The 27,513-nt window shown below is 50.6% G+C and overlaps 1 protein-coding gene across 1 annotated transcript in view; it reads right to left on the bottom strand.

Annotated features, from left to right (window-relative positions):
- The window catches only part of SEC23IP (SEC23 interacting protein), a 374,919-nt gene that overhangs the window by 213,536 nt on the left and 133,870 nt on the right, over positions 1–27,513 (bottom strand). The window contains exon 11 of the mRNA XM_078643931.1: positions 951–1,109. Coding sequence (XP_078500057.1) covers positions 951–1,109 — 159 coding nt within the window. The remainder of the gene's footprint in view (positions 1–950; positions 1,110–27,513) is intronic.

Genomic DNA, 27,513 nt, shown 5'->3' with positions numbered 1-27,513 from the left:
AAATACATTAAATTAATACTGCACAGAGCACCTCAACCAGGAACTTTGCCTTGCTGCTCACCTGACAACGATATTGTCCAAGATCAACTAGCTCATGGTCCTCCCTATTCAAGAACCTGCTGGGCCTCCGAACCAGAAGAAATGAAATTAAATGAAATGAAAAGGGGTTTTATAGAGCGCGACTGTTGCCCTAGGGTGTCCAAGCGCTGAGAAAGAAGAATAGTGCCTCGTGGTGCAGCAGCTTAGGGGTTAGTTTTGTTTAGTGAAGAGGAAGGTTTTAAGCTGCTTGCGGAAGGATGACAGATTGGGATTGGATCTTAGATGTAAAGGGAGCGAGTTCCATAGTTTGGCGGCGTTAAAGGTAAAGGACCTACCTCCAACTCTGGATCTCTTAATCCGAGGGGCTACGGCCAAAAATGCATTGGCAGAGCGAAGTTGTTTGCTGGGGTGGTAAGGGGAAAGCAGAGGATGATTAATCTTAGGGCCAGATTTCCAGAAAGCTTGGTGGGAGATGCACATGAAGAATTGTCACAATATTTACCCTGATTTCTAGACCTAGTATAGGCTTTCCAAACACTGTTGCACACTGGTACAGTATTGTGTGCGCAAAGAAAATTGGCACCGTGCCTCGAAAAACAGACTTGCTTCTTGAAGCACTGTATCACATAGACCTCAAGGATATGTTGATGCAAACTATCATCACGATCTAAATGTGAATGTCCGTGCACATCACTCATAAAATATCTGAAACTGAACACTAGGTGCAACCAGTGGGACACAAAACACCTTCTACGACTTGTACTGTGACAAATATTAAGATTGGCAGTTTTAGTGTCCTGAATGATAACACACAATTAAGGTATCAAATTTCGATTGTCAGCTAGCAAGGAGTTATTACAATTTGTTCATAATAGGCCGAAATAGTAAAAAAATACAAACATCATGCTTACCAGAGACTCCATGTCAATCTTCTCTTGTTCAAAGGTGCTGTTGTACTCAGACAGGCTCAGCAACTGCAGTGTCTCCTGGAGAGTCGGCAATTGATCATGTTCCGTTTCCAGATCATCAGCCTCCACCATGAGAGAGCCCTCAGGTATAGTACTGGATGCCTGATGGGGAACATAAGTAAGAATAACACTTGCACTGAACAGTAAACACCAAAGTCTACAAAGAAGTGAAAAACCTGCACCTAAAATAGTCCTGCAGTATTAAGAGAGTACTGGTGACGAAAGGAACACATTCAGCCAAATAATATGTTTAACTATTCAAGCCTTGTGCCGTAAAACAACTGCATTTCCAAACATGGAGCTGGTGGTGCTGTGGGATCATATTTACAGAGGTCTTACTTGCGGTGTCGATCAAAAACAGTTATTCTGCCACCAAGGAACTTCATTCACCTCAGTTTCAACACTTTCCCTCTACTAAAGAGAATGTTTTATTGGAGATGAAAAAGAAAAAACATTACTTACGTGTAACTAGTTCTGCATTAAGGGATTCTCTCCGATATTCATAACAAGCATTGGCATAGCCAACAGGTCTCACCTTTGAGACCTTAAAGTGTTTAGTAAGAGCTATTGATTTTGCCAACATCTTTAACTCCTTCGATGCTTATGACGGAAAGGTTCCTTCATCAGCGTCGGTTGGGCTGTGCTGATGACGGGACCGTTCCGTCATGACCACACCCGTTTTTCGAATCTTCAGCACAGCGCGAAAATTCGCGCCGCGCTGAAGCGGTTAAACTATGTTGTAGAGCATTGTGACTGCTGTGCAACATATTCAAAAGATATAATAAAGCGTCTAAAGCATTTTTGTTACCTTATATATAACCAAGAAGACATTATATACAACGAAACAACCCTTTTAAAAAAAGAATGAACATACTAAATGTCTTCTAGTTTTTTTTATCCTTGCAAGGCTGGCAACTTCTTCCCGCCTGCGACTTCGAAAGTCTGTCATATGATGATAGTTTGAGGTCACAAACCCCCTGCTCTGCCCTAGCAGCCGACAGATAGCAGGGCTATAACAAGGCCTCTCTGGCTGCATGTGCGCTCTTATGAGCTGGGTTCTGCTGGAGCACCATGTACAGCTGTAAGGGGGAGGATAATGTGAGAGAATGGCTGACAAATTCATTGTATGTGGGAATGTATGTGCAGGTTTTGCCAGTATGTGTGTCTGTTTCTCTGCATGTTTGACTTTGTCTGCAAGTGTATGTAGGAGTAATATTCTGCACGTGTGAAAGTATGCTTGAGTGTATTTTTGTGATCGATTAAATACGTGGCTGTTCATGTGTGTCTGAGTGTTTGGCTGTGGTTGTGTACGTCAGTGTGTGAGAGACTGTGTGCCTGTAAAAGCATGTGTGTGAAACGCTGGGTTTATTCTGCCAGGATTCAAACCTTTGACCTCGAAGTTACATGTGGATCTTTTCAGCAGGCACTCAACCGACTGAGCTACCTTGAAAGTGCTGTAAAACCATCTTTGGAAAATTACACAGGGCCATAGACTCGTAAATAGGCAGGCACATGGAGCCAAGATATGAGGCAGCTGCATTCATTCAGCCTTTCTGGTAGAACTGCAATGGTGGCTGGTGACATTTCAAAGTGGTGAGGCCTAAAAGTTTAGGATGAGTGCTATGTCGCTAGAAAAGTAAGCGTGCCTGATGTCATAAGGGAAAGTTTGGTGGGGAGGTAGGACTCTCCCAAAGATTTTGAAAAAAAGAAGGCAAATGGTGTATTTTAAAGCAAATTTGAGAAAGCATGAAGGATTATAAAGCAATTGTGAATGCATAGCCTTGAAATATTTAAACACAATAAAACCTGACCCATATGTTACTGCACCATGCCATATGTCAACTTGTCATAGAGGTGAGGTGTTGCGTCAGTTAAATATCAGTAAAAGGATATCATTTCTTAACTAAAACAGTATTTTCCACTTGCAGCTCTTTCTACGCCCAATGAAATTTAAGCCCCTACAAGTTGGGTAAAGCCCCCTTTAACCACTATATTATGGTAGCATATTGCCATAAGATATAGCTTCTCACTAAATATTAAAGATGCCCGAGGTTCAACCCTACTACTCCTCATCCACACAAACGAACATTACTGCTAAGCCAATTTTCATCATGTAAATTCGGAGGTTATGAACATCAAAATGTACATTGTAAAAGGGACACGCGCAGCGATGTTATACAATGAATACCTATTTTCTTTGTAGATGAGGTGCAGATGGTAGGGAAGTCATATCTTTTTCATATAGAACTATAATAACATGTATTTCGCAACAGTAACAAACATTTTATTATAATTACTCCGCTGGGCTATATTCCAGAAGCTTTGTGGCAAAAGAGTTTCTGGTTGAAAAAAAGCGAACCCTTTTAGAACACTCCTGTTTGTGAGAAGGAAAACCTCTGCTACTCTACACAATTTTGCTGTATGGTGGCAAAGGCATAACAATTCAAGCTCCTGCACCTATATGGTGATGCATGTTGGCGCTATTTAAAAGAAAGCAATACATGATTCAGAAAGTAGAACTTTGCTTTGCACAGCAAAAACACAACATGAGAAGCTCTGCACTCCAGCTTCCTATTCTGGAAGTGGATGGGGCTGTGGGCAAGCTGGCGAATAACGGCTTAATAAAGACAGTTACATGCTTGTTAACACTGAATTCTATGTCAGGACGGAGGCGAGGATTATGCAGTCCTTTCTTCTCTTTATTACAATAGCAGATTTAAAGTGGACCAATAAGAAAACTTTTCAGGAACTACAACTCCCATGAGCACATGGGCTACAGTGTCCATAACAACAGCCATCCAATCACGAGGGCCTCCACTGTATAACTGGTCCTGACGTCCCTTCCTCTTCCTCTTTCTTCTCTGCTCGTCAGTTAAGTCAACTCTTTTCCTACTGACTTATTGTTTGACTTTGATATTTCTGTGCGCTTATTATTATTCCTATTATCTTGATATGCTTATTTTGATTATTATGATGTCGATATCGTAACTTGCTTCTGTTTAGCTTTGTTTCTGCCTAATGATAGAATCGCAGTTAAGTCAACTTCTTTTCCTACTGACGTATTGTTTGACTTTGATATTTCTGTGCGCTTATTATTATTACTATTATCTTGATACGCTTATTATGATTATTATGATGTCGATATCGTAACTTGCTTCTGTTTAGCTTTGTTTCTGCTTAATGATAGAATCGCGCGTCAAGCTTTACTCGCGCATGTAGGAATCGTTTTGTGACCGACGCGCGTCAGGCTCTGCTTGCGCCGTCAATCCTCCCGCTTATCGCGGACCGTGTTTGCGCGCTTCCCGCGCTTTCTCGGCTCTGTGGGGCGCCCGGCGCTACGGAGAAGCTGCATGTTGGCGGTTTTCTGCTGGCGTGGCGGCGCGCTGAGGAGAGCGCCGCTCTGCCTCACCAACCCTCGCCCGACACCGGCTTCGGTGATCCCCTCACTCGCGCTACTGCGCAGCGCCACCTGGTGGTGGCATCAAGGTACTGCGCCCAGTTTTGATAGCTGGGTTGCTTGAGCACTGGCGAGGGGGCTACCTACAGTAATTATTTAAGGTGTATACGTGCTCTTACCCTCATCTAACTCTGGCATCTGACCAGGCAATCCCCTTAATTCAGGGGGCGGAAGAGACTTCTCTCCCAACCCTTCCCGCCTGCAGTTGGTTGCGCGCGGTCGCTGGCCCTGGATTCTGGGCTAGCTCCTCCGAGGGATTGGGTGGGCGCACTCGCCCAGGGTATCCCCGGGGTGTTTGGTTCCCCAGTGTCGGTGGACCGCGGACCTCGAAGCGCGCAGGGTGGGGGTAAAAAGAGCGTCACGCGGGGCACCTGGGGGAGTCCGACCATTTGGGGGACTCCTTGCGACAGAGTGCGCGGACGCTCACACATGTACCCTGCCGGGAGGGATTCAAACCCGGAGAGGATGGCGACGAGGTCGCTCTGGAGACAGATGGCGACGAGGTCGCTTTTGAGACAGACCAAGATGACGGTTTCCCCTTGGAGGGAGAGGGTATGTCCGATGAAGGGGTTCCTCGAATGAGGCAGACTACACGGGTCGACCATGGCGCCCGGTGTCTCACTCATCGGGGTCCCAGGATGGGGATGGGAAGTCCTCCGATCTGTTTGACCCTACAAGGATATATCATCCTAGGTCGTCGGAGTGGATTCCTGACCCCAAGGTGGCGGCTTGTGTGGCGAGTAACATTTCGCCAGCCTCGGGAGAAGGAGGTTAGAACCCGCATGCGGGGTGAATGCTCTCGATCGAAGCTAGAGGGCAGGGTGGCCGTCACCCCAGACATTGATGATAAACTCTTCGTGTTCTTTGCCAAGTTCACGTAGGACCCGACGTAAGACATGGACCGCTCCTGGCGTAACTGTCAGGTCACCTCCTGGATGCCGTGGGTCCCATAGCTCAGATCTCAGCTGGCTGTGTCGGCCAAGAGTCGGGGTCTGCGTTATCCACGGAGGTCGTGGCAGTTGGGTCCCAGCGCTCCCTATGTTTCTTGGGCCTGCAAACTTCGCATTGGCGACGGAGCGTTAGCGGTTGCTTCTCATTAAAAACGATCCTAAGCTTGGGGGCGAGCCGCAGGTCCCTCCTGCACCCTACGGATTTTGATCAGTATCTTTTGGTCAAGAAGAAGGACACAGGGTTTCGGCCGGTCCCCTAAACTAAAGGCTTTCTGCCGGTCCTAAAATTGCGGGGATTCAACGAGTGGCTGGTTCCACCACTGCAAGATGGAGGGGATCCATCTCCGACGCGATATCCTCCTCCTGGGGGATCGGATGGTCCGTCTAGCCTTGCAGGACGCGCACCTCTCGGTTCCCATCTCCCCGCCTCTCCGGCGTTTCCCGCAGTTCCCTTGGGACGGCAAGGTTTAGTTTTCAAACGCTGCCATTCTACCTCTCTTCGGCCCCGTGGTGCTTTACGAAGCTCCTTCGGCCGGTGGTAGAGACTCTGCGCGAGGGGGCGTTCGGCGGAGCAGATATCTCGATGACATCCTGATCTTGGATCAATCGTCGGTCCGTCTCCAAGACAACTTGAACATGACTACCTCTCTGCTACCGCTTCTGGGTTTCGTGCTACATGCACAGAAATCCGAGCTCAGGCCATGAGGCAGGTCACCTTTGGGTTCCCTATTTGATTCAGAGTCGGCCTCCCTCAGCCTTCCTTTTCAGGAGGTCACCAAGTTTCGCAGGGAGCTGTCTCAGGTCCTTCGGAAGGACAGCATCTCCCGGAGTCAGCTGGTCTGCATCGTGGGTCTCCTCGATTAGGGCGATCCTCCCGGGCCCCCTGCGGTACAGGGCCCTGCAACGTCTGGAGGCGCAACACCTCAGGAAGGGGCTCACGTACTCCAAATGCGTCTCCCTGACGGAGGAGACGAGGACGGAAGTACGTGGGTCGATCGAGCACGGGTGTGCGCGGAACGGGAGAACAATCTCCGGCTCCAGCCGGATCTGATCATCGAGTCGGATGCCAGCTGGTCGGGCTGGGGGGCCGTTGGTCCGTGGAGGAACTTTGGCTTCACTTCAACTGCCTAGAACCTCTAGCGGGTTCTTTACAGTGAGATCTCTGACTCAGAGCAGAGTATCGGGTTGCATCCTATTACGTACGAACTTGGCGTCGGCGGTGCACTACATCGATCGCCTGGGCAGCCCTCGGTCTCAGACCTGGGTGGAACTGGCAAATTACTTCTGGCATTTGCCTGGAGATGCCGTTTCGGGGTCGGCGGAGTAACTTCCGGGACGGCAAACCTCGATTGCGGTCTGGCACTTCAGGAACTTCCGCGATTTTCACCGATTGGCGGCTTGATCGGACAGCCTTCCAGGCTTTGATGACCTAGTGGAGTCCGTGCACTGGGGATCTTTTTGCTCCCGACTCAACCGTCAGCCCCGAGGTTTGGGAGCTTGAGGCCGGATCCGACGGCAACCGCAGGGGATGCGTTCCTGCAGAATTGGTTGCTGGAACTACCATACGCGCTCCCTCCGTTTCTGATGATTCCTCGAGTGACGGCAGATTCGCCGACTATGAGTGTACATGACCCTGATGACTCCGTTTTGGCGGGCCCAAGCATGGTTTCCGCCCTTGTTGGAACTGTTGTGGGACTGTCGGATTCGACTGCCCTTGTTCCCGTCTCTGCTCAAGGGTCCCTTGGGGGAGCCTCTTCCGTTGATTCCCCAGGAGACATGGTACCTCATGGCGAGCCTGGGCTCCAAGAACTATCAGGAGGTATCGCTCGGCTTGGGGAAGGTGGCATCTTTGGTGTATGGGAAAACTCACCGATCCCGTGGGGGCGGACGTTACTCACGTCTTGAATTTTCTGGCTGAATTGGCTCATTCAGGCTTGGCTTACCGGTCTATCAACTCTTTCAGATCCGCCATTTCGGCGGGGCATGCCCACGTGGATGGGAAGCCCGTAGGGAGCACCCGTGGGTCTGCAAACTGATGAAAGGGGCTAGACTGTCTAGGCCCCCAGAACCCAGATATGACTGTCTCTGGGATGTCAACATCGTTCTCCGTCTACTCTGCTCCTGGGGGGATAATCAGTCCCTCACTAGGAAGGAGTTGTCCGCCAAGTTGGCGATCCTATTATGTCTGGTCTCGTGCAAACGAGTCTCGGACGTGAGAGCCCTGGACAATTTCCGCTCGGGCGTACACCCCGGATGGAGTCACTTTTACGGTGGCTAGGAGAACCAAGACTAACATCAGGTCGGTATCGTACCCTACCTTTCCGGATCAACCCAAACTCTGTGTTGTGAGGTGTCTTAAGGCGTACGAGGACATGACGCTCGAATATCGCCCTCCGGGGGAACGTCAGCTCCTCATCGCTTTACAGAAACCGTTCAAAGCGGTTTCCTCTCCAACCATCGCCAGGTGGGTCCGCTGGATCATGACCGAGGCGGGGGTGGATGTGACCAGGTTCGGAGCCCATTCCACGAGGGGAGCAATGGCTTCTAAGGCCGTTCAGCTCGGCGGCAGGCTAGAGGATATTATGGCCGCGGCAGACTAGTCCTCCGAATCCACATTTAAGAAATTCTATTTCAAGTCCATTTATGGTGCCGCAGAATTGGTGGTTGAAAGGCTTTAAACCTGCATAATCCTCGCCTCCGTCCTGACATAGAATGAAAAATTTCCTAGCTAACGTAACGGAAAGTTTCAATTCTATTAAGGACAAGGAGGCGAGGATTATCCCCCCCGAGACTCTGTGGTCTCTCCCAACCCAACTTCTCCGTAATTCCGGTAAGTAAATGTTTCAAAGGGGTTTGAATGTCTAAGCGGCTATCTCTGCTTGGCAGTATTCGTGCTACTTATGGAGTTCAGGTCATTCCTGCTTGCTCATGTTTATGGTTAAAATGTCTATTATACTAGTATTCAGATGTTATCTCGCTACTTCGGGAGTTCAGGTCATTCCTGCTTGCTCATGTTTACGGTTCGAATGTCTATTATACTAGTATTCAATGTTATCTCGAAAAAAGGTTATCATGTATTGCGTTTCCATGCTTCCGTACACGGATAGGGGAACACGATAACGGTTTGTCTTGTGTTGCTTTAGGACAAGACCAGAAGGAGTGATGAACGTCCTCGAGATCTTTCCTCGCAGAGAAGAAGAGGAAGAGGAAGGGACGTCAGGACCAGTTATACAGTGGAGGCCCTCGTGATTGGATGGCTGTTGTTATGGACACTGTAGCCCATGTGCTCATGGGAGTTGTAGTTCCTGAAAAGTTTTCTTATTGGTCCACTTTAAATCTGCTATTGTAATAAAGAGAAGAAAGGACTGCATAATCCTCGCCTCCTTGTCCTTAATAGAATTGAAACTTTCCGTTACGTTAGCTAGGAAATTTTTCATTAACAAGCATATTTCATGCTGGTGGGGGCAGTTGAATTACAGCAGACAATCAGTTGAAGCGCACATATTCTCGGCACTGTCCATGTTTACCCAATAGAAACATGTTAAACGAGCCATCTAATGACGTACACAATATGACAACATATGAAAAAGCACAGACACCAATAATGAATATAACTATACTCGCCTTATAACCTGCACTGAGACACATTTGTAGGCTGCATACACGCAGGCAGAGTAAACGTTTGTGGAAAGAAATGTTAGCACAATTTAATATTTGCTTTTTCAATCTGATCTTACCCTGAACTAGTTGAATCAATTTTTTTTTAAACTCTTACACGTACTGCCAGAGGAGATGCATGATGGACAAAAACTACGTTTCAAGTCTGTCTTTCTATGCAGCACGTAGGAAACAAATTCATCAGCAGTGGTGTCGATGAACGGGAGGAGGGCTTGTCGAGGCTGGGAGAGTAAGGTAACCCCAACCTTTTCCAGCTCGTCATAGGGTGGGGTCCATGATGCTTACTTATGCCATCCTAAGATAACTTGGGAATGGGTGAGATGGGGAGCCATTAATAACGGTCATGCAACCACGTCTTGAGCTAATGCTCATGCCGCCTAGGGATTTAGCAAAAAGTGACGCTACTGGCATCATTGAGAAAAGGAAATCAAAGGCCCCAGATAAGGGTAGGCCAGGGCTGAAGAGAATAACGCACTTGGGCCTCCCCAATATCTGGCACATAGTCACATCAGGGCCACAGGAACCCCCCGCCCCGACATATCCAACATCTCGCAAATAACACACAGACACAAGTGTTAAGATTGGGAAAAGTTGCTGCAGGTTTATTATTACATCCAACATTATGTAATCACGGTGGGTTATCTTACGGGCAATCCAAGGGCAGGCCGCATTCTCGCCACCTGCCCGCCTGATGAGCCAATCAGCACAGTGGCGAACCACCCAACTGCTGCACCATTATGGTAATCACACTACTCACGCCCCTTGTGGAGCGTATCTAGGCAAACCCCAGGTTGCACAGGCCCACAACCGCCCGAAGGACTACTGGGGCGCCGACACGGGTTCCTGGACCTCCCATGAGGTTCTAGGTTAGGCTCTGGCACCCCTATGTGCCCGCTGAAGTACAGTGTTGCACCTCTCTGCTTCCGGATTGCCCTGTAACTCCGCCTGCAACGAAAAAAAAAAAATACATTAAAGCTCCCTCAGGAGCCCCCCCCCCCTAGCTGACACTCTGGGTTAGAGGTAGGGAGGGAAACGAGTGTCCCGAAGTAGTACGCGCAACGTCCGGAGCGGCAAAGAGGCCACAACAATGGCGAGGGGGGAGATATACCCTCTCCCTGCCTGCCGCCCCGGACGCGTGTCACCGATCCGCCCACCTCCACCGGGCAACGCCTGCCCTGGGGAGGGGAGCTGACCACAACAAGGGGCGGGGGCAGCCCTCTGTGACTAAGGGCCCGCCCTCCTGATGGCCACCGGGTGGCCTCGGGCAGGCACATAGTCACATCAGGGCCACAGGAACCCCCCGCCCGACATATCCAACATCCCGCAAATAACACACAGACACAAGTGTTAAGATTGGGAAAAGTTGCTGCAGGTTTATTTTTACATCCAACATTATGTAATCACGGTGGGTTATCTTACGGGCAATCCAAGGGCAGGCCGCATTCTCGCCACCTGCCTGCCTGATGAGCCAATCAGCACAGTGGCGAACCACCCAACTGCTGCACCATTATGGTAATCACACTACTCACGCCCCTTGCGGGGCGTATCTAGGCAAATCCCCGGTTGCACAGGCCCACAACCGCCCGAAGGACTACTGGGGCGCCGACACGGGTTCCTGGACCTCCCATGAGGTTCTAGGTTAGGCTCTGGCACCCCTATGTGCCCGCTGAAGTACAGTGTTGCACCTCTCGGCTTCCGGATTGCCCTGTAACTCCGCCACAGCCCGGCCGGCGGCCACCGTCGCCGTCCGGGCCCCCCACCACTTCGCTACTTAGGGAACCTGCAACCCTTGCTCTGCAGAGCTTCTCGGCAGTCCAATAGGAACACGACCAAAACGACAGGTGAGCGGTGGACCCTTTCCACCTCAAAGTGACTTTAGATCCTGACATGAAAATCACATGCCTGATGAAACCCAAGCCCCTCTGACACTAACCTGCAGATACCCCCGGGTCCTTATTCCTTACAACATTAGTGTAACCATCCCCGGTTCGTAAGGTCATACTACCAGGAAATGACAAAGTGATGAGGGGGGCCCCTACTGCTGAAGGCGCCTCGTAACATACAAAAAGGCGTACCAGCACATGCCACTGTAACTCAACCACACGCCTCACAAGCGTCAGAAGACTACACCCAGGATAAGTTACAACCACTGCTGTAACGCCGTCCTCCGCATAACATCGAGAACGTGTGCTTACGTTGAACGCTTGTGCTGCTAAACTCAAAAGAGCACAAGGGCATTGGAGGGATCAATACATAATATACTATATAACTTGGGCGATGTCCCATCATATGCTAATACAGGATTGAAAAGGTATAACAGGAGGAGGATCTTCGCGCACAACCAAGATGGTCGCGTGAGCACAGGGCTCCCGGACCTTCGCCACCTCCGTCGTTTATCCTGTACCCTATCCTGCCTTAGAGGACGGGTCATTTATGGCACAGCCCTGCTGATCATTTATCGGTTTCCAGATTTCGATTTGGACTCCGGGAACCGAAGTTACGGACTTCTGAATCTTGTTGGCCTGCTCCCTGGTGCCACCCCGGGCTCTGCTTCTCTGCCAGCCGGACAGTAATCGAACAACAACGGATCGCCTGAGTCACCTCGGCTCGGTCGTCTACTCTCGGTTTCGTTTCTCACCCTGCGACCTCTCTGACTCTGTCCGGATCGGCCTCCCTCGGTTGCCCTCCACCCTACCATATCTTGACATTTGCGGACCTGCTTGGGGTGGCTCACTAAATGGTGTGGAGTGTCCACTTTCTGCTTTTAAACTGTTGCGGGCGCACCGAGTGTAGCCATTTTCACCAGGTCTCAGGCAACCCTCCGGGACACGATATCCAAGATGGCCACCAGACCTGAGGGCGAAAAACGCAAGACCAAGACGGCTCTCCGGGGGGGTGCCGTGCAGTCTAACATCATGGACAGATACACCCTCGCCAAAGGCTCCCCGGGAGGACCAACCTAATCCCCGATTAATGTCGGAGAGGATTCCTCGACGAGTGAGGACTTGTCGCTAAAAGACGTCATGGGCGCCATTGCTGGCATGAAGGCCACATTGGGTCAACAGTTTGAGGCCTTGTCTCACAAGCTGGACACGGTTGCCATCGATGTTACCCTGATCAGGGCTGATCTTGCGAAAACCAACGAGAAGGTCAAATCTCTCGACCTGAAGACATCCAGCCTCGTTACTGACGTCTCCGATTTACAGACAGAAGTCGGCAACTTGCGAGCCTCCAATGACTATTTCTCTCGGCGCTTGGAGGACATTGAAGGCTGTGCACGGCGGAACAATATCCGTCTGGTTGGTGTCCCGGAGAAATCGGAAGCCTCTACGGTGGACCTGCTGGTGGAGGACCTTGTTCTGAACCACCTGGCGCCTAAAGGCCTCAGTAAGTTCTTTGCCGTGGAACGTGCACATAGGATACCGGGAGGCCCGCCTAAGCAGGGAGCCACTCCACGTCCCATCATTGCTCGAATCTTCCATTTTCGAGACAGGGATGCGATCCTCCAAGCATCGCATCAATCTGGTCCTGTGGCTTTTGAAAACTCTGCGGTCAGTTTCTACCCAGACTTCACCCAGCAGGTGCAGAAACAAAGACTCGGATTCCAAGGGGTGAAGAGGAGGCTGAGAGACAGAGACATGAAGTACGCTATGCTCTTCCCGGCCCGACTACGTGTGGTGTATAGAGATCGAACATTCTTCTTCGACCATCCTGGGGCCGCAAGTGACTGGCTTGACACGCTGCCCCCTGGGCAGGAACATTCTGAACAATTTGAACATTCCGGAGGGGCAGAGGGCGGCCCGGTGGAGCAGAATTGGGAGCGACGCTGGCTCCCGGGCCACCGCATTGACTTTCAGCTGTGGTTTGATGCTATGCAACTACTGCCTGCTAATGTTTGATCTTTTCGGGGTGTGGGCGGGGGATGGGTGAGTCTTCCTCCTCAGGGGTTCTTTTCGTAGACTAGTTGTATGATGGGGCGACAGGCACACTGCAAGTTGGGGTGGCTTTTGAGTCTTACGCAGGGGTGCAGGGTTGGGGGCGAGGTGTTTAGGGGTTTTTGGGGGGTTGGGGGGTTGCAGTTTGTGTTTCTTTGTTTCCTTCAAGGCATAGTGTTGATGTGCTCCTGCTACATAGTGTTGCGTCTGGTGTGGGGTGGGATCGGGGTTGGTTTCTGGGATGGGGGTAGGGGACTTAAATTGTTGTGTTGGAACGTCAACGGGTTGGGGGACAGGATAAAACGGGGAGTGGTATTGCAACTGTTGCGGCGTTTATTCCCCGATGTGGTGTTGCTTCAGGAGACGCACTTGATTGGCAATACATGCCACGCAATGAATAGGCGTCGGTACCGTCTCCTGGCCCACTCCGGTTTCACCTCTGGCTCTAGGGGGGCGGGCATTATGGTACAGAGCTCCCTCCCTCTTGCTATTGACGACATTATCCTTGATGATAGGGGCCGCTACGCCGCCATTGTGGGACGCTGGGAGGGGAAAGTCATTACCCTGCTTTCTGTTTACGTCCCGCCTGGTCTGCAGGCCACTACCTTTGCCGATCTGGGAAGAGTACTCCTGGGGGTCCCTGAGGGTCAGCTTGTAGTGGGAGGGGATTTCAATTCAATAGTGTCGGGGATGTGTGACCGTTACCCTCCCCGGGAAAATGCACGGTTTCAATCTTGGCTGGGGGACTTCTTGGACACTCTGGGGCTCACTGATTGTTGGCGCCTGCTCCACCCAGGGAAGTCGCAGTACACTTTCCACTCTGGGGCTCACGGCAGTCTTTCGAGACTAGACTATGTGTTGATGCCCCTCCTCACAGGCCTCCTCTATCAGGGAGATAAAACCTCGGGGTATTTCGGACCACTCCCCATTATGGTTAGTCATAGATACGCAGCTAGGGACTGAGGGCCGAGTGGCTCCGATTAACCCCTGGTATCTCCGTGATCCGAAGGTGAGAGCTGAACTGATTAAAGCGCTTGACCATTATTTTGCTGATAATGTGGGCACCGTCTCCTCCTCTGTTACACTGTGGGAAGCGTACAAAACTGTGATTTGGGGCACGCCCTTTCATTGATTAGCAATGTTAGGAAGGTTAAACAGGAGGGGGTTGTCCGGATCGAGAACGAAATCACTGTCCTCGAGGGGGAGTTGGAATCCGCTGTCACCCCGGATAGACTGCACCTACTGAGTCTTAAACAACTTGACTACAGAGCACTAGTTACGGATGCTGCAAAAGAAATGGGCAGGGAACAGCAGGGGCGTCTGTATGATGTGGGAGACAAGGCTGGGAAGTTGCTTGCTTGGCTGGATAGGAGGGAGCGCGCGAGTCGGGTGGTCCCTGTGGTTGTGAATGTGCAAGGAGTGAGTCTCACTGACCCCGCCGACATTGTGGACTGTTTTGCGGACTATTTCCGGGGTGTGTATTCCCCCGTGTTCGATCGACCAGAGTATGATTCCCAGCTACTTCTGCGAGACCTCTCGCTGCCTTGTTTGTCAGACCCTGAGAGGGGGCTCCTCGAGGCACCGCCCACAGTGGAGGAAGTAGTCGCTGCCATCTGCTCGGTCCGCTCGGGGAAGGCCTCGGGCCCCAATGGGCTCCCCATTGAGCTCTACAAGCTCCGTCCGGATACGATAGCTCCGTATCTACGGTCGATGTTCCTGGAATCGTTGGAGTCGGGTTCCCTTCCCCCTGACCAAAGATTGAGCACCATAGTTGTGATTCACAAGGATGGTAAGCCACGCGACCGCTGCACCTCCTTTAGACCCATATCTCTGATCAATGCCGAACCGAATATCCTGGCTAAATTGCTGGCTAACCGCTTAGTGACTGTCATTAGCGATCTGGTTCACCCGGATCAATCTGGGTTTATACCGCACCGCAACACAGCATTGAACCTCCGGCGCCTGCATGGTGTCCTCGCGCGGGCGGGGACGTTGTGCGAATCGGCCATTTTGGCGTCTCTGGACGCCACTATGGCGTTTGATACGCTGGAGTGGCCATATCTTTGGGCGGTCCGCTCTAAATTTGGCTTCGGCCCGAACTTTATTAATTGGGTGAAACTGCTTTATACCGATCCCTTAGCACAAGTGGTCGTCAACGGCTGTGTCTCTGCCCCATTTACCCTCGGCAGAGGTACGCGCCAGGGCTGCCCTTTGTCTCCTCTTTTATTTGCCCTCGCTCTGGAACCACTGGCGGCCTGGTTGAGATGGGAGCCATCTTTGAAGGGCATTAGATGGAACTCGGACTTTGAGGACCGGGTGTCCTTATATGCAGACGATATCCTGCTGTATCTCACGTCGCCTCGGAAATCGTTGATCGTTCTTTTCGACGTCTTGACCTCCTTCCGTAAAAACTCTGGTCTCGTCATCAACTGGTCTAAGTCGTGCGTCTATGTTCTTTCGGGCGAGGCTCCTCTATTGCCCCGCGGCTGCCCTATTTCGGTGGTGCGGGAAGGCTTTAAGTATCTGGGGATCTTTATTACCTTGGACCCGGTACTTCGTTATGAGTGCAATTTGCTGCCCCCGCTCCAGCGCCTTCGCGCTGTTATTGCGTGGGGTAAGCTCCCCCTCTCCCCCCTGGGACGAGCTGCACTGTTCAAGATGATGTCGCTGCCCCGGTTCCTTTATGCGCTTCAAAACACGCTCGACGCGGTGCCTGCTAGCTACTTTCGGGAGGTCGAGAGTCTACAAAGGCGATTAATATGGGGGGGTCGATCCCGTATTGCCCTGGCGAAGAGGACGCTGCCGTGGTACGACGGGGGCATCGCGCTTCCCGATATTCGCCGATACTATTGGGCCTCTCAGCTGGGGGCGATTAACCATGGTACTTATGGTCCTTCGCCGAACCCAGCGTTTGAAATGGATAAGTGGCTGTTGCCCGGCGGAGACTATAACAGGGCGCTGTACGCGAGGTCTGTTTGCAAGACCCTCACGGGCCCCACCATGACAGCCGCGCAGGTGTGCTATCGTGCGACGGCGGCTCTGGGCTGGACAGATAAACTGACTCGTGCGACTCCGCTTTACGCGTCTGATAGGCTCGGGTCCCTCTGGAAATCGAAGGGCTTTGACAGGTGGGATGTGATTGGTATCAGCAGGGTGAATGATGTGTGGACCAAGGATAGGGTCAAGACGTTTGATGAGTTGAAAGCTGAGTACGATTTGAATGATAGGGAGTTTTTTCGTTATGCGCAAATTCGACATGCCATATTATCTGTTTTCCCCTCTGGCACGGATATCCCGGAGGCGTCCCCGCTGGAGGATCGGATTCTGGACGGGCACGTCCCGGACAGTACGATTTCGCTCATATACAAAAAATTGATCAACAACAGGATTGACCTCCTCTGTCATCTTCGAGAGGTCTGGACCAGTGACGGTCTGGAACTTGATGATGAGGACTGGCAGGCGGCGATCTCTTCCCCGAAGGAAGTGGCGATCCCGGCGCGCCTTCGGTTTGTGCAGCTCAAAATTCTTCATAGGGTGTATGTGACTGGTCCCCGTTTGGTGTGTATGGGATTCTCTGTGGATGGTCTGTGCAGGCGTGGCTGTGGTCTCGTGGGTACATTTCTCCATATTATTTGGGAATGTCCTGCCGTGATGCGCTACTGGACTCGGGTGCATGAGGTTATGAGTGAGGTCACGGGTGTGCGGTCTCTGCCTGAGGCGAGGAGATGCCTGTTGAATGTCTGGGAGCCGAATGATTACAGCGGTGCGCAACTTCGCTGGGTGACCCTGGGTAATATGATTGCTAAGAGGGACATTGCCCAATTTTGGGGTGCTCAGAGGCCGCCGACGGTTCTGCTGTGGCAACAAAACATGGATTGGTGCATGTTTCGAGAGAAGACAGTTTATGTTGCCCGTGGCACGCCCCGTAAATGGGGTACGATCTGGAATCAGTGGAACACATACCGTGGGGATATATGTACCCCCCCACCCACAGACTTTGAAACTGACCTGTCTTCCTCCCAACCTATTGTTTCCTCCACTATTGATTAGGTGTTTTTGCTTGCTCCTGGTCTCCCTCCCCCCCCTTCCACAATGTATGGCCCTGCCGATTGAACTGCTAGTGTACTCCCTCCCCCGACGCTCCATAGCCTCCTGCCACTGGAATAATCACATCTGCATTACTGTCTAACAACGCATCATGCCTGCTGGGAGGCATAGCCCTATACCACAGTCGATGCAGCAGGGCAGAAAGACCCCGGGAACGTTTCCCGTTCACAGGCAGAGAAGCGATACTGGACAATTTAGAAGACAAAATGAAAAGAAGCCTAAAACGGCCTCTATGTCCAACGGCAGCCAACAGCAGGGTGTAGGAAGCCCCGATGACCTCGCTCCTGTCTTGACTTGTATTGCGCCCGTTGTAGTATAAATACTGACCCGCACTAACTATCGGGGAACGCCCTATTGTAAATGACCGAAGCTACCGGGAAACAGTAGGGCAAATGGGCATGCTAACACTACGCTTTTGAAACCTGTACACGTCTCAATGATACCTTCTGTAATGTACGTTTACAGTCGGCGCATACAAATAGCATGGAAAAAAAGAAACTGGCCGTGCAAAGAACTCCCAGGTAGGACAGCCTGTATTTCAGCGTGGGCGGTGGCCTCTCGATGGGATAACACGGGAACCGTCTGGCCTAAAACCGAGCCAAAAAGGGGGGGGGGGGGTCCACAGGCAATGTCTCGCTTCCCGCTCCCACCCCAACAACTGCAATTAGACTGAACCAACGCCAGGCAATGCCTGTACAAGAAGGCTGTGTGTCCCGCCTGTAAGGAGGGGCAGCCGCCAAGGACACACATCGCCCACGAAGTGCCACGTTGTGAAAATGCCAGAGGATATGGAACGCCACAACTGGGAAGTACTCGTGTCAAAGAACCTGAAAAATGCGCAGTGGAACCTCGCCTACAGACACCTGTTAATGCGACATGTGACTGCGCAGAAGAACCCTGCATTACGGTAACCGAGGCAACCTCAAATATGAAGAGCAAAGACTACAAAACTTCACCCTCGTAAAACCGGACAAGTGATACCTTTTCACAAATGTCAACATCTGTTAGTCCTTACAGATCACTGTAAGCAATTCTCCCCTAACAATACACCCCTCCCTACACGCAAACACATCATCCTAGTTGTTGCTACAAGGATTGCTCATGTCTCGCTGCCTAGTGCATCGCCTACAGCAGACCTGCTGGGATAGCCAGGATCAGTCTTCGACGCAGACGCACCCCAAAACAGATCTGCCCGAGGACCTGCACGTGATTGCGTGGTTGCCCAAAGAAACCGCGCCACGGGCCTCGAGATACTATGGCATAATGATACTCTTCACCGTATCTAATTAAGGACACTGGTCACCAAATTACGCGCGTGATCGTCTTACCTCTCGCGCTGAAATATGCAGAGCCACGTGTAACATGAATAGATCACTCGATTGGGCCTCGAGATACTATGGCACCATGATACCATACACCATTTGAAAATACGGACACCATAAACAAGTTTGCGCACGTAATAGGCTTAACCATCGCGCTGAAATATGCGGTGCCACGTGTTGGAAGAAATAGTCACTCGATTGGGCCTCGAGATACTATGGCCCAAAGATACTATACACCATTTGAAAATACGGACACCATCAACAAGATTGCGCACGGAATAGGCTTACCCATCGCGCAGAAAATGCAATGCCACGTGTAAACCTGAATAAGTCACCCGATTGTGCCTCGAGGTACTATGGCCCAATAATACTATACACCATTTGCAAATACAGACACCGTCGACACATATGCGCACGTAAGATTACCCAACACGCTGAAATAAGCGATGCCACGTGTTAAAATGAACAAGACACTCGATTGGGCCTAGAGATACTATGGCCTAATGATACTATACACCCTTTGTAAATACGGGCACCATCAACCAAATTGCGCACAAATATGCAATGCCACGTGTTGAAATGAATAAGTGACACAAATGGGCCGATGTACTATGGCCCAATGATACTATACACCATTTGTAAAAACTGACACCCTCCACAATTTTGCGCACAGAATAGGCTTATGCATCCTGCTGCAATGCAATGCCACATGTTAAAAGTGAAAAAGACACCCATTTTATGGCAAATGAGCATTTGTTTCCATGCACTCCTAATCCCATGCACAGTTATTCCCATTCAAAGCCTGTTGACAAGAGGCACACGTGCTAAGTCCACACACCGTGCTCGATATTGGGACACAAGCGTAAATAAAAACACTTGCGGTAATTATGGAAAAGTGCCAATGCTTCCCACCTATCATTTTAAATGCGGGGATCTGTTTCGCGGCACTGGCTGAAAGCGCCCGGAAGTTCACTGCTCTAGGATATGAAACGGCCTCTACCGGTACTCTAAACCCCACTCGCCTAGTCGTCCCTTTCAAACATTTCAATACCAACTTTGAACAATTGACACATTAAAAGCGTAAACTTGGTGCACAAAAGCTTTACACTGGGGCATAGCTAACGTGATCACACTAAAATTCCGTACACCTAAGAATTGGACACGTGGGGATGTAAGCCTCAGAGGCCAGATTTTTTAGCTATGTTCAAAGCGAGCAATACTCAAAGCAAAAGCAGTGCCCACGATCCGCTGTACACTGCTTCGCTGCACAACCGTACGATGTATCAAACAATAGCCGGGTACCTCGCAACGATCATCTGTTCATGCTAACTTGGCAAACACTAGGATGCACGGGCGCAACGCATCCGCATAATGTACAGTGATCTACGTTCTCTACTTTCCCCTGACTACATGTCCCAGTCTTAATAACAAAGGTAGCATCGAACATTAGTATGCCCGCCTGGCTGCAACCAACAAGCGCTCTCGTGCCCCGAGACACTCAAGGAAGAACTTCTACCGTTTTTAATTTGCAAGAGCGCGACTATTTCCGACACAAATACATTTTTGGGGAACTATCCTCACCAATCGTATCCCTCTTCAACACTCTTATTGCACACAGCACGATGGACCCGGCCGGAAACCCAACTGCCCCCATCTCCAAGGCAGAGAAACATGGCCCACGTGCAATCCAGCCATGCCGTGCAAAACCGAGCCACCCCCCCATGTCACCCAAGGTATGGGGACAACTGGAGGAGGCTGGGAATGCCCTGCCACGCACCGCAACATCGGGACAGATCAAGGACACGACGTCTAAAAAGAAAACCGCAGCCGGTCCTCGGCACGACCACCTAGGCCAGCAAAACGAGGACGACAAGAGTGTCCCTAACCACTCACCACGTAACGAGAAGGACCGGGAACCCGACGCCCGACAACCGCAGCAGCTCCTCGGCACGACCACCTAGGCCGGAGAAGACGAGAAAAAGAGTGTCCCGAAGTCGTACGCGCGACGTCCGGAGCGGCAAAGAGGCCACAACAATGGCGAGGGGGGAGATATACCCTCTCCCTGCCTGCCGCCCCGGACGCGCGTCACCGATCCGCCCACCTCCACCGGGCAACGCCTGCCCTGAGGAGGGGAGCTGACCACAACAAGGGGCGGGGGCAGCCCTCTGTGACTAAGGGCCTGCCCTCCTGATGGCCACCGGGTGGCCTCGGGCAGGTACATGTGCACTAGCTCATGTGTCATTATAAGTGTCTGCCGTGCTGCCTTATGCTCGCATAACATAAGCGTCTGAGTACGACTACAAAGTAAAAAAAAACAAAAACCTGAAGAACACCCACTTTAGTGTGCAGTAGGAAACATACATTTTCCATTGTCATCTGTACAGTCTTATCTATATCGAGTATTTTTTCTTCAATTTATCCTGCCTTTATATCCAGACGGAATCAGAATCCCAGTTTGAGCTCCATGAACATGGCAGGCTTTGCGACCCCGCGGAATCTCTGATGTCGAAGCAGAGCGCTGTGCCCCCACCTCTCCCTCTGACAAAGATGAGGAAAATCATGAGGATAATAAATCCAAAAGCCAGCAGAGATTAACCTTAGCGTCGGTAAAACTGTGCCTTCTCAAAAAAAAAAAAAAAAAGAATGTAAATAAATGACGACTGAACATCACTTAAACAATGGCAAGGACACAAAATGAGGAATGCCAAGAAAAGGTTTAAAAAAATGAGGAATGCCGATAATATAAAAAAATCCCGACACGCTACGCTATGTCCGAGCAGGAGGAACCGTGAACGAGTTGGATGGCAAACAAGAGGGAACAATAAGTGAAATCCGATGGGAAGGAACCAACCACCCAAAGGAGGAACAATTACAATCAATGCACTAATCAAAAGCCAGCATGTATGTATTGACACAAGAAAGAATGAATGGAACTTGATAGGCGCGCTTGAAGCCCAAAGAGGAGATACAGCATGTCTTGCAAACAGACTAGACCTAAAAAGTAGGATGGCTCCATACATGTGAAGAATCCCGTAATGCATTTGTCAAGTTATTTAAATATTTTGAAATACATTTGGTATAGACCACAAGCTGATCGGAGGACCATTCCTGGCGTTTTACAGCTCCACACAAAGCAGCCACTTTGCAGTGCTTTTACTCTTACATTAAGAGAAACTATGCAAGGCATTTTAGAATGATTGTCCTTGAAACAAATCAAAAGAAGAATCTAATACGGCAACTATGCATGTGTATGAATGCATAGTGACCATTTTGGAATGTTTTTTGTTTGGGTTTAAAGGATAATCATTCCAAGGTGACTTCTGCACATGTTTGCACATGTACACCACCCATCTTGGATTGATTTTTCTTAAAGCATCTGAGCACAAGGAGTAAGCGCGTGCTGGAAGGGAAGGTCATATTTTTAGGTTGAGGCTACCGTCACACTGCGTAAGCAGTGGGCGGAGCCGAAATTTTATGTTGTGTAGTATGGGGGCCTGAACACGCCCCTCTTCTCCATTGGCTGGCCTCGTAAATGCTGGCCAGCCATTGGAGGAGAGGAGCGTCACTCAGTTCAGGCCCTGCCTTGACGCGATTCGGGGGCGTTTTTCGCTCTTTTTTTAAGCCCCGCCCCTTTTCTAGTGGTGGGCGTTACACCCTCCCTCTCGCCGAGGTCCCAGTCTATTTCTCCTGTAATGTACCCTTTGCTACCTCTTGTATTTTGTTTGCTCACAATTGTCACTTTTGCCTTATGTAACTTAACGTCTGCTTTTGTATCGTGTTCACTCGTCTCATGGATCATTTTCTGTTATTTTTAGAGATGTTATTTTCGTTGTTACTATTATCACTGTTCACTATAGTGGTGCAAGCGGTACCGTTGTCCTTACTTTCCAAACTAATCATGCAGGTTTTAGAGAGGGTGCACGGAAGTTGTCCCTTCCAGGCCTCGCCTCCACCCGCACCTGGCCGTGGGGGTCAGGGTGGATACGTGCGGGTCACTCTGCTGCCAGGAATCCGGGGGAGGGGAGGGACGAGGAGTAACATTGAAGTGTTTCAGTGCACAGGTTCAATCACGGCGGGGCCCTGCCACCTCTATGCAGCCCCTCCCCTCCTTGGAGACGGCTCGCTGCATGTCCGGCCGGCGCGGTCTGGGTGTCCGGCTGGCTCTGCCTCGCTAGTTGGTGGCGGTGCCGAGCGCCATTAGGGCTGTGCAAACAGCGCTGTGCATGCAGCAGAAAAGTAGAAGTGATTAATTATTGCACTCACATTAGGTGGACACTGCACACAGGCGCGCAACACCCATTGAACTCACCGGGCTTCAGCCCCCCCCCCCGTCGTGTGTGGCAGCCCGGGATGAGACCGATCCCGGGCACACACAGAGCCGCACCTGAACGTTTCACAGGTCTTTACAAGACCATTTGAATGTTAATTAGGCCTTGTGGTTGTTTCCACCCCTTCTAAGAGCCCCTGCAGCTCCACTCTGCCTACTGATTAAACGTTCAGCCCCCCCCCGAAATATTTTCTCAGCCCCCCACCCCCCCGAAATTTGGCTCTAGTTGCGCCTCTGACGGCACACATCCTTTGCACTGCACTATTCACCGAGCTCCCCCGCCTCGTGGCGCTGGAAGAAGCAGCCAAACTCACACGGCCTCACACGGTCTGCTCTGCAGAATGCTAAACAAAAGCACAATGACTCTTTTTAAAGGGCTGCCCACTCCAGACATGGCATTCAGTATAGACAAAAAGGCTTGAAAGATATTTATCACACACAGACATTGTGTGCGGTGTATGGAGCTGGTCAGTGTGGCGCTCAGAAATGTATGTAGAGTACTAGCTAATACTACACAACCAGCGCTATATAATACACAAGCGCCATCGATGACACATCCAGCGCCATCTAATACTACACAACCAGCGCTACTACTAGACAACCAGCGCTATGTAATACTACACAACTAGTGCTATCTAATACTACACAACCAGCGCTACGACTACACAACCAATGCTAATACTGCAAAACACCTCTATCTAATACTGCACAACTAGGGCCATCTAATTATACACAAACAGCGCTATCTAATATAGCAATGAGACCAGTAGTGACGAGAGAGAAAAAGGTATCCGAGAACCCTGCACAATAATTGTGCACTTTCTCTCTTAGCAGCAAAGTGTGATCCTGGCCAAATCACATAATCTGCCTATCCCGTGTTTGATAAAATCGACAGTGCCTAAACAAAACATAAGAACTAGACGATCACTTCTGCAATGCATCACAATGTGACTTTACAGACGAGTGCGCGGGACACCGGTGTGTGGCAGAAGCAGCAGAAAGCACACATCAAACAGTGTGTGTCTTGCTTTATCCACATTTGAATTTTTTAAATAGCGGCCACTTGAACTGAATTGCCTCATGGCACTGTGGATAGCGAATGTGTTTGTGAAAGGCACTTAAGCACTGTCCGGAGAGGGCAGGGGGCGGTCAAGTTACTGTTTCATTATGCCATACCCGGCCTCCGTTCGATGCAGACTCCATCTAACATTGGACATCACAAGGGCCCCTGGCTAGGTGTGAGCAGCGACAACAAGCGCTGCGCTGACACTTCTTTACATCTCTTCAAGGACCGCATATTTTGAGTCCCTACTCACAACTGAGCTGGAGGATTGTTAGATATCTGCAACAAGTTCACCAGGCAGTTTAAGTTCCTATGCCAGGGCTGAGTATCTTACCAAGGTCTGTGTTTTAACTTTGCATTCTGAGGCTTGTAGTTCGGAATGGTGTTAGGCACCAAAAAGAGTACAAATAATAAAAAGACTGGAGTGGACAAACCGCTCCTACCCACGTGCCATCTTTAATCTTGTGCCTGTTCTTATTGTACGATAAATTCCAGCTAACCCCTCCCCCCTTGCACTGTGGCCCGTGGTCACATCCTAATCAGGTGCGGGCCACTAAAGACAGTTAATGGCCTCCCTATGCACACGCTGCCAGGCTTGTTTGGGGAGAGTTATTTGCCCCTTTTAAACAGGTCTCACTCTCAGCTTTCGCAGCCTGAATCTCGCCGCAATTTGTCCTTCGGAAGATTAAAAACGCGAGGTTGGGGCGGAAAATGTCACTTCTGAGGCCCGGACACATCCCCGGCCCCTTAAATTGGAAATTGCCGGAGTGAGCTGTCCTATCTGGGTGATTTACGCCTCTGTAATCCTCAGGCGCAGGTCTCCTTAATACATTTCACTTTGGAAGGCAGGCAATATGCCTCGGTAATTAGTGCATTTAAAGCAGGTTCCTCCTTTAAAGTACCCGTCCTGCCTGGACGACCCGCAAAAACCGGGCTGTGTTCGTGAGATCAAAAGGAGACCTTAAAGGCAGCTTTTTTTGTTGATTCACTTTTTGAAATGCTGTTTATTTATTGCTAATATGGAACGGCAGTTCCTGCTCCGCTATCCTTGAAGGATTACTTTATAAACTACTTTAAATCCCACGGTAGGAGACCCTGGATGCAAAATGCTTCACTGGATTTCTCTGAACCATGCATGGTTGCTCTACACGATCCACTGGTGGGTCAGTAGGAAGTTGGTGTGGAGAGCTAGGACTGGGTGTCGTATTCTCAGGGTGATGATATGCCGAGCCTTAAAGTTCTTTTCATTAATGCAACACGTATCCACTGCTTCAATGGAGAGGTGATACGGGGCACACGTTTTCCATTGGCCCTGATTTTGCAGTGAAACTCTTGCCTCTGTTCCCTCCCTGCGCTCGCCCGGGTGCATGAGCACCTCCGTGGCGTACGTGGTGAAGGAGGCCAGCCCCGGGGTGCAGGCCTGCGAGGGCGCCGCGCTGGAGAGCCTGCGGGAGGCGTGCGAGGGGGCCGGCGTCCACCTGGAGATGCTGCCCTTCGGCAAGCTGGACTTCGGGGAGACCGGCGTGCTGGACCGCTTCTACAACGCAGGTGAGAGGCCCTTTTCTGCCGCCCCCCTTGTTCCCTCGGTGTGCTTGCTTTTCTGCCCCCCCGTTCCCTCGTTGTGCTTGCTTTTCTGCCCCCCCTGTTCCCTCGTTGTGCATGCTTTTTCTGCCCCCTTGTTCCCTCGTTGTGGTTGCTTTTCTGCCCCCCCCCTGTTCCCTCGTTGTGCTTGCTTTTCTCCGCCACGTTCCCTCGTTTTGCTTGCTTTTCTGCCCCCCCTTTTCCCTCGTTGTGCTTGCTTTTTTGCCCCCCCGTTCCCTCGTTGTGCTTGCTTTTCTGCCCCCCCCTGTTCCCTCGTTGGGCTTGCTTTTTTTTAACGATTCTTTGTTTACCTGATGCTTTGTTATTCCCCGTTTCCTTTTCCTCCTATTGTTTGGCAGTCTTTAATCAGCCTCATTGATTGCTCCTCAGGTGAACCCTGACTACCACATCCCCCATAATGGAAGTCCCCAGTGTTAGAGACAACTCGCAGTGATCAATAGCATGTTGCGCATCATGCAGGCCAAGAACGGAGGTCTCCCTTGGGCTGATTCCAACTATTCCATTATTTAGTGGTATCTCTTATCCTTTGATGTGTTGTGGAAACAGTCATATCTGGATTCGTATGTTTACTTTTCACAATTAGGCCTGTTACAAATTGCCATCAGTGTGGCGGTTGATTGGTGTTCAAGGCAGTTGTACAAGTCCGTATAAAGCTACTCTTAGACTTGTATCACTCTATAGTAGGCATTGGAAAAACTAGTAGGTCCGGCGCTGGCTAGTTGCCTTTTGCCTTTGTTGAATTTTGTTTTTTCTTGTTTTTTGTAAAACTTTTATTTTTGGGGGAGCTGCTTGGTTTTTCTTGCCTCTGTTACCTGGGGCGTTACTGGGCAGAGATGGGCCTGTGGCTGACCTAGACTGAGGGATGTCTGTGTGTGTGTGTTGGGCTCTCTGTGTGTGTGTGTTGGGCTCTGTGTGTGTGTGTTGGGCTCTGTGTGTGTGTGTTGGGCTGTGTGTGTGTGTGTTGGGCTGTGTGTGTGTGTGTTGGGCTCTGTGTGTGTGTGTTGGGCTCTGTGTGTGTGTGTTGGGCTCTGTGTGTGTGTGTTGGGCTCTGTGTGTGTGTGTTGGGCTCTGTGTGTGTGTGTTGGGCTCTGTGTTTGTGTGTTGGGCTCTGTGTTTGTGTGTTGGGCTCTGTGTTTGTGTGTTGGGCTCTGTGTTTGTGTGTTGGGCTCTGTGTTTGTGTGTGGGAGGGGCTCTATGTGTGTGTGGGAGGGGCGCTGTGTGTGTGGGGGGGGCTCTGTGTGTGTGGGGGGCTCTGTGTGTGTGTGTGGGGGGGCTCTGTGTGTGGGGGGGCTCTGTGTGTGTGGGGGGCTCTGTGTGTGTGGGGGGCTCTGTGTGTATGTGGCTCTGTGTGTCTGTGTGTGGGGCTCTGTGTGTCTGTGTGTGGGGCTCTGTGTGTGGGGCTCTGTGGCCTCTGTTCCCTGCTTTTGCTCGATATTCTTGCCTCTGTTCCATGCTTGTGCTCGATTTTCTTGCCTCTGTTCCCTACTTCTGATCATTTTTTTCTTGCCTCTGTTCCCTGCTTCTGATCGTTTTAGGGCTCGGGCCTACGTCACACGAAGTGGGGCGGGGCTTCTGAGCTCTAATGTTATAAAAAAAAAAAAGTTCAGAAAGGGCTGTGGGCTGCCGCATTCCAGAAAGCGCGCGGTTTTTGCGTGTGGTATTCTGCCATGTGAATGGTAATTGGTCCAGGCAAGGCTGTGTTTAAGTAAGGCAAAAAACAACAAGTGATGGACTGAATGTGGATCAATGTCACACACTCCCCCAGTCAAAAGATCTGGGCCCAAATCCATCGTTTTTTTGCACTCCACACCACCCTGGGTCAGATAATGGCTTTATGCAAATCAGCTCTGACCCTGTTGCCCCATGGGAACAGTCCAGTCCGAACTACAACAGCCATATCTTTCCCAGACCGGAATCAAGCATCCGAGGACCGGACCGGTTTCGAGGTAACACCTCTCTTCAGCCCGGCTAGCTTGACTCCAAGTGGTGTGGAGTGCCTGGGACCCACGTCTGGGCATCCCCAGCGCACTTAGGGCGGCAATTGCAAAAAACAACAAGTGATGGA

This window comes from Lissotriton helveticus, chromosome 5_1, assembly GCF_964261635.1.
Source record: "Lissotriton helveticus chromosome 5_1, aLisHel1.1, whole genome shotgun sequence".
In the NCBI taxonomy this organism is placed as follows: domain Eukaryota; kingdom Metazoa; phylum Chordata; class Amphibia; order Caudata; family Salamandridae; genus Lissotriton; species Lissotriton helveticus.
This window is presented reverse-complemented; position numbering and strand designations above follow the sequence as displayed.